This window comes from Sapajus apella, unplaced genomic scaffold (assembly GCF_009761245.1).
Source record: "Sapajus apella isolate SASKATOON/1434 unplaced genomic scaffold, GSC_monkey_1.0 scaffold46, whole genome shotgun sequence".
NCBI lineage: Eukaryota > Metazoa > Chordata > Mammalia > Primates > Cebidae > Sapajus > Sapajus apella.
The window spans coordinates 20,075,588-20,085,418 of record NW_022436986.1 but is presented as its reverse complement, the minus strand read 5'-3'; the positions used below and the strand labels follow the sequence as shown (position 1 = coordinate 20,085,418).

The 9,831-nt window shown below is 57.2% G+C and overlaps 1 protein-coding gene across 4 annotated transcripts; it reads left to right on the top strand.

Moving 5' to 3' along the window:
* Positions 1 to 1,621: 1,621 nt before the first annotated feature.
* On the top strand, positions 1,622 to 9,831 carry KIF12 (kinesin family member 12). 4 transcript variants are annotated; one of them, XM_032240474.1, is made up of 19 exons: positions 2,108 to 2,152; positions 2,238 to 2,303; positions 2,394 to 2,472; positions 2,931 to 3,058; positions 3,169 to 3,244; positions 3,618 to 3,752; positions 3,919 to 4,054; positions 4,728 to 4,819; positions 5,002 to 5,158; positions 6,181 to 6,299; positions 6,385 to 6,489; positions 7,059 to 7,161; positions 7,243 to 7,333; positions 7,540 to 7,626; positions 8,020 to 8,110; positions 8,184 to 8,288; positions 8,847 to 8,947; positions 9,039 to 9,157; positions 9,488 to 9,831. In XM_032240474.1, exons 1-19 carry the CDS (start codon positions 2,127 to 2,129, stop codon positions 9,625 to 9,627), a joined length of 1,956 nt encoding a protein of 651 aa, XP_032096365.1. In that variant the 5' UTR covers positions 2,108 to 2,126; the 3' UTR covers positions 9,628 to 9,831. The 4 variants fall into 4 exon arrangements, with proteins under 4 accessions (XP_032096364.1, XP_032096363.1, XP_032096361.1 ...); XM_032240473.1 differs by having other exon boundaries at positions 1,622 to 2,152; positions 2,931 to 3,244; positions 5,011 to 5,158; XM_032240472.1 differs by having other exon boundaries at positions 1,622 to 2,152; positions 2,931 to 3,244; positions 7,249 to 7,333.

The window sequence follows — 9,831 nt, the reverse complement described above, 5'->3', positions numbered from 1 at the left end:
ACAGCCTGGCCAACATGGTGAAACCCCATCTATACTAAAAATACAAAAATTAGCTGGGCATGGTGGTGAGCACCTGTAATCCTAGCTACTTAGGAGGCTGAGGCAGGAGAATCACTTGAACCCCGAAGGTGGAAGTTACAGTGAGCCAGGATCGTGCCACTGCATTCCATCCTGGGTGATGAGAGAGAAACTCCGTCTCAAAAAAAAAAAAAAAAATCCCTTCAGTGTGGCTCATGTCAGTCTAGTCTGAAGAGGGACAGCAATCTGATTAAACCAATGCACACGAAGATGCAAGTGACTGATAGTCTTTAACAATTTCAAGGGCTTTTAAAGGAGTACCTTGTTCATTTACTGGGTTTACACCTGACAAAAGCAACTTGCCACAGCAAACAGCATCAGGATGTACAGCTCATAGTTCAGGGTTTAAACTCTCAGTTCTGCCGTTTGTTGCCTTTCTCCTTAGACAACCTCTCCTGCCTACCACTGTTTTGTTCTGTTTTTTCCTCCGAAAAACAGGGATAGAAATTTTTGTCTTATGCACCTCAAGGACTCAAAAATTATAATAGGTTAAAGAACTTCAGAGTTAAAAGGGACCTTAGAGGTCATCTGGGAATTTTTATTTTTGTTTTTAGGCAATTCTTTACAACTTTCACTTTCAATGACACTCTCTCATGGAAATCTCAGAACAACCATGCAAATAGGAGAGAGGTCATTCATCCCTTTTTACAGGAAGGAAGCAAATTCAGAGAGGCCAAGCTCTGTGGCAAGTTAGTGGCAGAGCTGGGGGCAGTGGTTCTTGGTTCTACAGAACTTTTCCTGTGACTGCCAGAGGGTCCTATAAGTGGCTCTTTCTTACACATCTCCATCACCTGGGGAGCTCAATCTCACTGCCATCCAAGACAGCCCATTCTCCAGCAGGGTGGCTTTGATAGCTTGTTGTCATTTGTGGTGGCACAGAATGTGTTACATTGAGAAGAAGTAATTTTTAGGGCTTTCACCCTAAAGTGTGTTTGGGGGGCAGAGCGTTTGCAGAAATATTCAGAGAACATACAGAGACAGCCGGGATGACAATAATAGTAACAATGCCAATCTGATGGTGTCACATCCCTGTCTGCAGCCCTTCAGTGGCTTCCTGCTTCCCTAAGAGTGAGTCCAGACTCCTTCATGTGCCCACCATAAGCCGGATCCAGCCTCAAACTACCTCTCCATGCACACTCATCTCGCCACCCCACCCTGGCCATCCTGACTCCTGTTTGCTTTGCCTGGAATACCCTCACCTCCTCCCCACCCCCACTGGCTCCTACAGGCCCCTGTATTCCCTGTAAAGGCCCTACACACTGCTGGATTTTACTTACCCGTCTCCCCAGCCAGACTGTGAGCTGGGAATGGGCAGGGGGCTGCATGGGGTTCCTCTGCCCTGGTGCCCAGCATGGAGACCAGCACAGAATAAGTGATTGCCACATCCTTGCACATTTGCAGATGTCTCTGCAGCTCTCATAAGCCAGACCAGGAGAGGGTTAAACAATCATGCTGGCCTAGGATTAACTTTGGCATTAGAGAGGGAGGCGCCCAGGATTTTACCGGAGGCTTGGAAACCTGTTCTCAGCTCAGCTAAGAGACTCCATCCAGCCAGGTCGTCCCTAGAGCTGACTTGTGCTGCTCCATGGCCCCTGAGCTGAGCTGCTGGGGGTGGGAGTGGGGGATATGTGGAGAGAGTAGGAAACGCCGGGTCCTGTGCGGGCTAGCTCTGTGGCCTTGGTTGTACCCTTCCTATCTGCTTAGTTATCCCCATCTGGGCACAAAGGAGGCCGGTCTGGGTGGTCCCACGCATCCCTCTTGTGAGGACTGGACAAGAGCAAGGGATCCTCAGACTCCAGAACCCCCTAGCTAGGGGTCCCCTAGCTTGGGAGAGACTTTCTCCACCGCAGGGGTGGGGAAGGGTAAATCTTTAACAAGCTAGCCCTGGGCAGGCCGGAGCCTTTCCGGATGGATGACTGCCTGGGATGGGGGAGGGGGTGGGAATGCACGATGTGTGTGGACAGTCCCAATGTTGCGGAGAAGGGAGGGTACTGGGGAGGGAAAGAAAAGATACGTGGGCGGAGCTAACTCCGTGTGCAGAGCAAGACATGGAGGAACGCGGGTCACCCGACGGGTAAGCAGATCTTCAGAGAGGTTCGTTCGGGGAGCCCTGAACAGCCGCCAGGTGCAGGTATGGTAACTCGCATTGCTGCCCACAGGGACCCCGCGCGGAGCCTGGAGCAGGGGCCAGAGGGGCCGGAAACGCCCATCCAGGTGGTGCTCAGGTGGGTACAGGTTGGCTAGGAGGCACCTGGGCAAGGCAGGGATCCATGAAGACATCAGGATGTACCATGTGCCCTTCTGTCGGACCCCAGGGTACGTCCCATGAGCGCGGCCGAGCTGCGTCGAGGGCAGCAGAGCGTGCTGCACTGCTCAGGGACACGGACTCTGCAGGTGAGGAGCCCCTCTCTCTATCTCCACAACTAAAAATCCCGGGGACGCCAGGTCCCTTCCCCCCCGGCAACTTTGCCCAAGGTCCCGTCCTCCCCCGGAGTGTTTCGCCCCCAGGTGCCCCACCCTCCCAAGAGTGCCCCTTCCTTCTAGGATGCCCAGCCCTCCTCCAGGGTGCGCCGCGTCAGCCCCTCCTAGTGCCCCGCCCGCCCCGCCCCTCCAGGGAGTCTCGCCCTCCCCAGAATGCCCCCCTCTTCTGAGTGTCCATCCACCCAGGGTGCCTACCGACCCACTGAGTGCCACAGCGAGCGCCCTACCCTCCTCCAGGGTGCCCCCCCACGGTGCCCCGCCCCCTCCACGGTGCCCCGCCCCCCACGGTGCCCCGCCCCCCACGGTGCCCCGCCCCCTCCACGGTGCCCTATCCTCCTCCAGAGTGCCCCGCTCCTCCTCCCACCCTCCAGGTGAGCCCCCCAGGCGGGGGTCCGGAAGTGGCGTTCCGCTTCGGTGCGGTGCTGGACGGGGCTCGCACGCAGGAGGACGTGTTCCGGGCGTGCGGGGTGCGGCGCCTGGGCGAGCTGGCGTTGCGTGGGTGAGTGAAGTTTCTCCTCCACTCCGCGCCCGGCTTGGCGGGGCCCCAACAAACCCCCAGTCAGCCCCCCGGCCCGCCGCCAGGGTCCAGCCACGCCCTTGCGCCCGCAGCTTCTCCTGCACTGTCTTCACCTTTGGCCAGACGGGCTCCGGGAAGACCTACACCCTGACTGGACCCCCTCCCCAGGTGGGCGAGCGCCGGCGGAGACCCCGCGGGGCCGGGCTGGGTGGGCTGGAAGCCCCGGGGAGCCGCAGGAGACGCAGACCCCCAGAGGGAGGGGGCTGGGACGATGCAACCTGACCCATTTATTTGCAGACAAGGACGCTGAGGACCAGAGAGAAGGGACTTGCCCAGTTTGGAGCATTTGGGCTTCAACTTTGGCGCCTTCCTAGCCCTCAGTTTTCTCATCTGTAAAATGGAAGTGACAGTACCGACTATGAATTAAATGAGCCATTGAGTGGGAACTTGGCCCGTTTCCCGGCGCACAGTATCATACGTGCCCTACAGAGGCTAGTCATTACTCTGGCGATGATGATGGCTCAGCTGGTTTTGCCCCCAGGGGGAGGGGGTGCCGGTACCCCCCAGCCTGGCTGGCATCATGCAGAGGACCTTCGCCTGGCTGTTAGACCGTGTGCAGCACCTGGGCGCCCCTGTCACTCTTCGCGCCTCTTATCTGGAGATCTACAATGAGCAGGTAAGGGAATGCGAGGAATAGAAAGCCCTCGAGGAAACGGACTGCTTCTTTCCAGGGAGCCTGGGTCAAAGGGCAGAAGGGGCGGTAGGGCCTGTTGTCAGCAAGATCTGGGGGTTGGTGGACTCAGAGAGATCCCCTTCCCTCTCCCTTCTCCCTCCCCTCCCAGGTTCGGGACTTGCTGAGCCTGGGGTCTCCCCGGCCCCTCCCTGTTCGCTGGAACAAAACTCGGGGCTTCTATGTGGAGCAGCTGCGGGTGGTGGAATTTGGGAGTCTGGAGGCCCTGATGGAACTTTTGCAAATGGGTGTGTGCTGATAGCGGGGAGTTTTGCGGGTAGGGGTGCCCATTCCTCAACTGTTCACTGAGGGTGGATTTGGGGCCCAGGTTGCCGCTGCGATTTCAGAAATGACTCCTGGGGGAGGTGGGGAAGGATCATAAACTACAATTCAAAGGCATGCACCTCAAGGCTCTCCCCTGCCAATCCATTCTCCTCTGTGCTGCAAACCCCGTCTCTCTTTGCCTCCAGACCTCCACCCTTCCAGGGCCCCCAGGATCAAGGTCACGCCTCTTAGCCTAGCCTAAAGGCCCTTCCCTTTCAGCCTCACTCTTTTTTTAAAAAATCAAGTATTTATTGGGCATCCCTCCTTTGGCAAGCGCTGGAGCTGCGGACTGTGGATTCTGGCCCCAGCACTGTGCCACACCTCAGCAGAGCTCACTGCCTCAGTTTCTCCCCCTCCTTTCACAAAGCAGTGGGAGAGACGTTTATAAAATGCAAATCTGAGTGTCACTCTGCTCAGTTTTCTCTATCCTCCATCCACCCATCTCTGCTAGAGCTGGACCCAACATCATTCCCAGAACAAAACCCACTTTGTTTGCTGCGACTGACCCCTCCACCAGGATTCCTTTGCTCCTTTTTCTTCATTGGTGATGACCTGTTCTTCCTACCAGGTCCAGCTCCTAATGTTTTTCCCTTCCAGGTCTCAGCCGTCGAAGGAGCTCAGCACACACCCTGAACCAGGCCTCCAGCCGAAGCCATGCCCTGCTCACCCTGTACATCAGCCGCCAAGCTGTGAGTGTCCCAGCCTGGTAAAGTGCTCGCCCAGGGCCACCCAGCAAGGGTCTGTGTCTGGACATACAAGCCAACTTGGGCATGCATGGGTGTAATAGTGGAAACCCTTGGCCCTGTAACCAACCTTGTGGCTTTGATGGGGACGTTCCCTCCCTAGTCTGCATGAAGCCCTGATCCCTCAGGCCCAGCAGATGCCTCCTGTGGAGCCTGGGGAGCCCCCTGTTGGTGGGAAGCTGTGCTTTGTGGACCTGGCAGGCAGCGAGAAGGTAGCAGCCACGGGATCCCGTGGGGAGCTGATGCTGGAGGCCAACAGCATCAACCGAAGCCTGCTGGCCCTGGGTGAGACCTGGGGGCAGCCAGCGTGATTTCCTGTCTCTCCTCTGTGCCTAGCTCACAGCTGTCCACAGCGGGGGATACCAGAGGAGTTGTAGTACATAAAAGAGGGTTAAAGAACTGCAATCCAGGCTGGGACGGTGGCTCACGCCTGTAATCTTAGCACTTTGGGAGGCTGAGGCAGGCAGATCACCTGCGGTCAGGAGTTTGAGACCAGCCTGGCCAACATGGTGAAACCTTTCTCTACTAAAAATACTAAAGAAAAAAAAAATTAGCTGGGTGTGGTGGCAGGCGCCTGTAATCCCAGCCTATTTGGGAGGCTGAGGCAGGAGAATTGCTTGAACTTGGGAGGCAGAGGAAGGTTGCAGTGAGCCGAGATAGCGCCATTGCACTCCAGTCTAGGCAACAAAAGTGAGACTCTGTCCCATAAAAAAAGAGAGCTGTGATCCAGGAACCAGAGGCCTCATTCTGGCCCCAGCTCTGCTGTTGACTTCTCCCTTCGTAAAATACTGATTATGAATCTATAAACCCTGAGGGTGTATAAAGTTACATGCTAATTTGGGAAATGGAGAGGATGAATGCATACAGACATTTGGCCTGTCCCTTGTCCAGTTGGGAAGACCGAGGCCCAGGAAGGGGAAGGGACTAGACCTTTCTCCCCCTCCTCACCCCCGGGTACCGGCCCTGGAGGTCCTCAGGGGCTAGGCCCTCAGCAGTCCTCTGTGGCACATGTGGGAGACGCCCACGAAACTCCTTTGTGTTCAGTCCATTTGTTACAAGTTTCCTGCTGAGTGCCTGACTACCAGACCCTTTGCTGGGCGTTGAGGGTCAGCGTGTACAGGGCCTTCTCTGCCCTGGAAGAGCCCCAGTCTGGTGGTGGAGACCAATCTTACAGAGTCATGAAATCATGTGGAAAGATGGGTTTTTAGGGCAACACAGGCCTGGGTGGAGAGCCCAGCTGTGCAGCGTCCCAGCCTGATGGCCCTGGGCAAGCAATGTAAACTTCCTGACTCTTGCTCCTTCCCCAGGTCACTGCATCTCCCTGCTGCTAGACCCACAGAGGAAGCAGAGCCACATCCCTTTCCGGGACAGCAAGCTCACCAAGTTGCTGGCAGACTCACTGGGAGGGCGTGGGGTAACCCTCATGGTACTTAAGCGGAGCCTGGCAGGGAAGTTTGGGTCTTGAGGAAGGGGCCCCCGGAGAGGAGCACTCAGGGGAGTACATCCCCCAGGTGGCCTGCGTGTCCCCCTCAGCCCAGTGCCTTCCTGAGACTCTCAGCACCCTGCGATATGCAAGCCGAGCTCAGCGGGTCACCACCCGCCCACAGGCCCCCAAGGTGAGTACAGGCAGGCCCAGGTCGAGGGACAGGCATGGAGATGCTAGGGAATCCGGCAGTAGCTGGAGCCTGAGTTTCTTGCTTGAAGTCTTGGACTGGGTCAAAGTTGGGATTAGGGTTGGAATCCTGGAAATGGTGTCATGGTTGTGTAGGGTGAGGTCAGGGGCCCAGCCAGGGTCATGCCAGGGTTAGAGCAGGTCTAGGGTTGGAGTCTAAGTTGGGATATGCTTCAGGGTCTAGCCAGGGTCCCAGTTGGGATCATGGTTAAGTGGGAGTTGATTTGGGGCCTAACGTAGGGTCTTGCTTGGAGTCATTATCTGGCCCAGGGTTTGGACAGAACTGAGTTTGGGATTGAACTTAGAGTCCAGCTCAGAGTGGGGCCCTCCAGGACAGTGCAGTTAGGACAAGGTGACCCCTTCAGGTGGTTGCAGCCTTGTGCCAAGAGGCAAGGCTGATGAGTGAAGTATGGGCTGGATGTTAGGCCCCAGTTACTTCCCACACCCAGAAGTCCTTGTGCAGTGCACAACTTGTACAACCATAAAGGTGGCTCTGGGCCTCTTTCCCTACAGTCTTCTGTGGCAAGCCATCCGCAGCGTTTGGAGACGGAGATGCTGCAGCTCCAGGAGGAGAACCGTCGCCTGCAGTTCCAGCTGGACCAATTGGACTGCAAGGGTACGAGCTCCCTGGAGGCAGGGCAGGATGGGGATAGGGTCTGGGGTTCCTGTGCATTCACCACCGCCTGCTTCCCTGCAGCCTCAGGGCTCAGTGGCACCCAGGTAGCCTGGGCCCAGCGGAACCTGTACAGGATGCTACGGGAGTTCATGCTGGAGAATGAGAGGCTGAGGTAGGGCCCAGCTCACAGCCAGAGGGACGCTGCCCACAGCCCTCACTACTAGGCTGCTTCTGCCAAACTGCCTCCTCTCCCTGTCTCTGGCTCCCCTATATCCCCACCTGCTTCCTGGGCTGGTGCCATGCTGTAATGAGGAGGAGCTGACTAATGCCCCCACCAACCCCACTGCCTACCCCTTCCTGGCTCGTGCTCTCTCCCAGGAAGGAAAAGAGCCAGCTGCAGAGTAGCCGTGACCTGGCCCGGAATGAGCAGCGCGTCCTGGCCCAGCAGGTCCATGAACTAGAGAGGTGAGCAGAGCCACCAGCCTGGAGCCAGGCCTCCGGACGGGGGGCAGCTAGGAGAAGGCATGGCTGAATGAAATGGTTGAGGCTGGCCTCTAGATTCAGACCAGCTAGGTTCAGTTTCCAGCTCTGCCGCCTACTAGCTGTATCACCTGGGGCAAGTTTTAACTTCTCACTGCCTGGGATTCCTCTTCTGTCAAACGGGGGTCATCGTCATGCCTACTTTACAGACTTGTTTTAAAGATCAGAGAGAATGAATTCACATGTTCTCAAGGTCCCCTTGAGAATGGGACCTGGTACCTGGTAAAGGGTCCCGGAATATTTGCTGGGAAGGGGATCTGAAGGCCAGCCTGGCGGCAGGGTTGGGGGCTGCGGCACAGACCCTGCTGTTCTTTTTAGGCACCTCCTCTCTGCCTGCTACCGTCGCCAGCCAGGCCCTGGCCTGGCCCCATCGTGTCCCTGCTTGATGGCCCCAGCTCCCCCTTGCCACGTGAGTCTCACTGCCCAGCCTGGAGGGGTGACAAGTAGGGACATCGTGAAGCCTCTGACACACACTTTTGCAGGCACTGCCACCCCTCTGCTCCTGCCCCTGCTGCCACGTCTGCCCGCTGTGTCAAGTGCCCCTGGCCCACTGGACCTGCCTGCCACGGGAGCGCCACCTGTCCCAGGTAGGAAAGGCCAAGGTGGGAGGGAGGGAAGGCTGGGAGAAGCGGAGACCTTGACCTAGGAGCCCCAGGGATTCCAGGGGCTCCAGGCTGGATCATGGAGTGAATGGCTGGCTTAGCGCTTCCTCTGCCTGGGTTTGACATAGCTGTTAGCCTCACCTCCCTCCTCCCCACCCCGCCCTCTTTTAGGGATTCATTCTATCATTCACGTATTCATTCACTCACCTACCATTTACGTATTTACTGAATCGTGTGTGCACTGACACCTTCAGTAACTCCCCAAGCTTCTTGCTTTGTGCCAGCCTCTCTTCTGGGCTCTGAGGATTTAGAAATAGACCAGCACTGTTCCTGCTCTCAGGAGGCTTCTAGTCCCAGGAAAGGACATTAGAAGAACACCTGCTACATGCAGAAGGCGGCAATGAAGACCTTACCCCTTTATGCCATGCTGACATTCTTGGTACCCTGTGGGGTAGGCATAGCCGGGAATCATGGATAGCACCAGGTAAGTGGGACACAGGCAGAACTAAGGTCACCCAGCATGGGCTCTGGTCTTTCCTACAGGTATTGGGCCCTGAGGCCTCAGCTGGCAGGCCCCTATCTGCCCGGCCCCCACCCTGGGCACCCCCATGCAGCCCTGGCTCTGCCAAGTGCCCAAGAGAGAGGTGGGTCCTGCCCTGGGGTGCTGGGGCTGGAGGGGGGGTGGTCTGGGGAACTCAAAGGCCCACCTCCCATCTCTCACTCACCCTGGTCCAGGAGTCACAGTGACTGGACTCAGAGCCGAGTCCTGGCGGAGATGGTGACGGAGGAGGAGGTGGTACCTTCTGCACCGCCCCTGCCTGTGAGGCCCCCGAGCACATCACCAGGGCTGAGAGGTGAAGAAGGGAGAGAGAGAGGGGCCCTAATGTTCTCTGTGATCTTGATGCAGAACCCACCCTCCCCAGGCCTCAGTCCTATCTCTGAAATGGGATGGGTGTTGAGAGGTGGTTTCTAAGATCTTTCTACTTCCCAAACTTGGAATTCTCTTTTTAGGACCACCTGCATGCCCAGATGTATGTTGGAGCCCATGGTGTATGGGGGTGCGGTGGGGGAAGGGTGGAGGGTATCTACCCCCTGAGGCTTCTGCAGAGGATATTGGCACCCAGAGGGACCTGGGAGAGGAAGGGCCCTGGGCAGGGCAGGCCTTCAGTCTCACTGCTCCTTAGGTGGGGCCGGGGTTCCAAACCTGGCCCAGAGACTGGAGGCCCTCAGAGACCAGATTGGCAGCTCCCTGAGACGTGGCCGCAGCCAGCCACCCTGCAGCGAAGGGGTACGGAGCCCAAGCCAAGTCCTCCCTCCCCGTTGAAGGCCAAGTGGGAACCCAGGACACTGCTGTGTGACCTCAGACCGGGCTCCATGCTCTTGGGCTTCAGTCTCCCCATCTGCTGAATGGAGACAGCAGCTGCTGTTCCACCTGCAGCTGGGCTAGAGGTAGCAACGGGGGGTGGTATTTAGGGGAGCAGGGGGATTCAGGATGAAATATATGAATAAAGAGAGGCGTCAGCTCCAA

What these genes read in the sequence shown, in the direction of transcription:
- KIF12 (XM_032240470.1), top strand. Translation starts at nt 1,991, where the DNA reads ATGACTGCCTGGGATGGGGGAGGGGGTGGGAATGCACGATGTGTGTGG. An exon ending in GGCGTGGGGTAACCCTCATG is followed by an intron (nt 6,300 to 6,384) that starts GTACTTAAGCGG and finishes TACATCCCCCAG; the next exon opens with GTGGCCTGCGTGTCCCCCTC. An exon ending in CAGGTCCATGAACTAGAGAG is followed by an intron (nt 7,627 to 8,019) that starts GTGAGCAGAGCC and finishes TGTTCTTTTTAG; the next exon opens with GCACCTCCTCTCTGCCTGCT.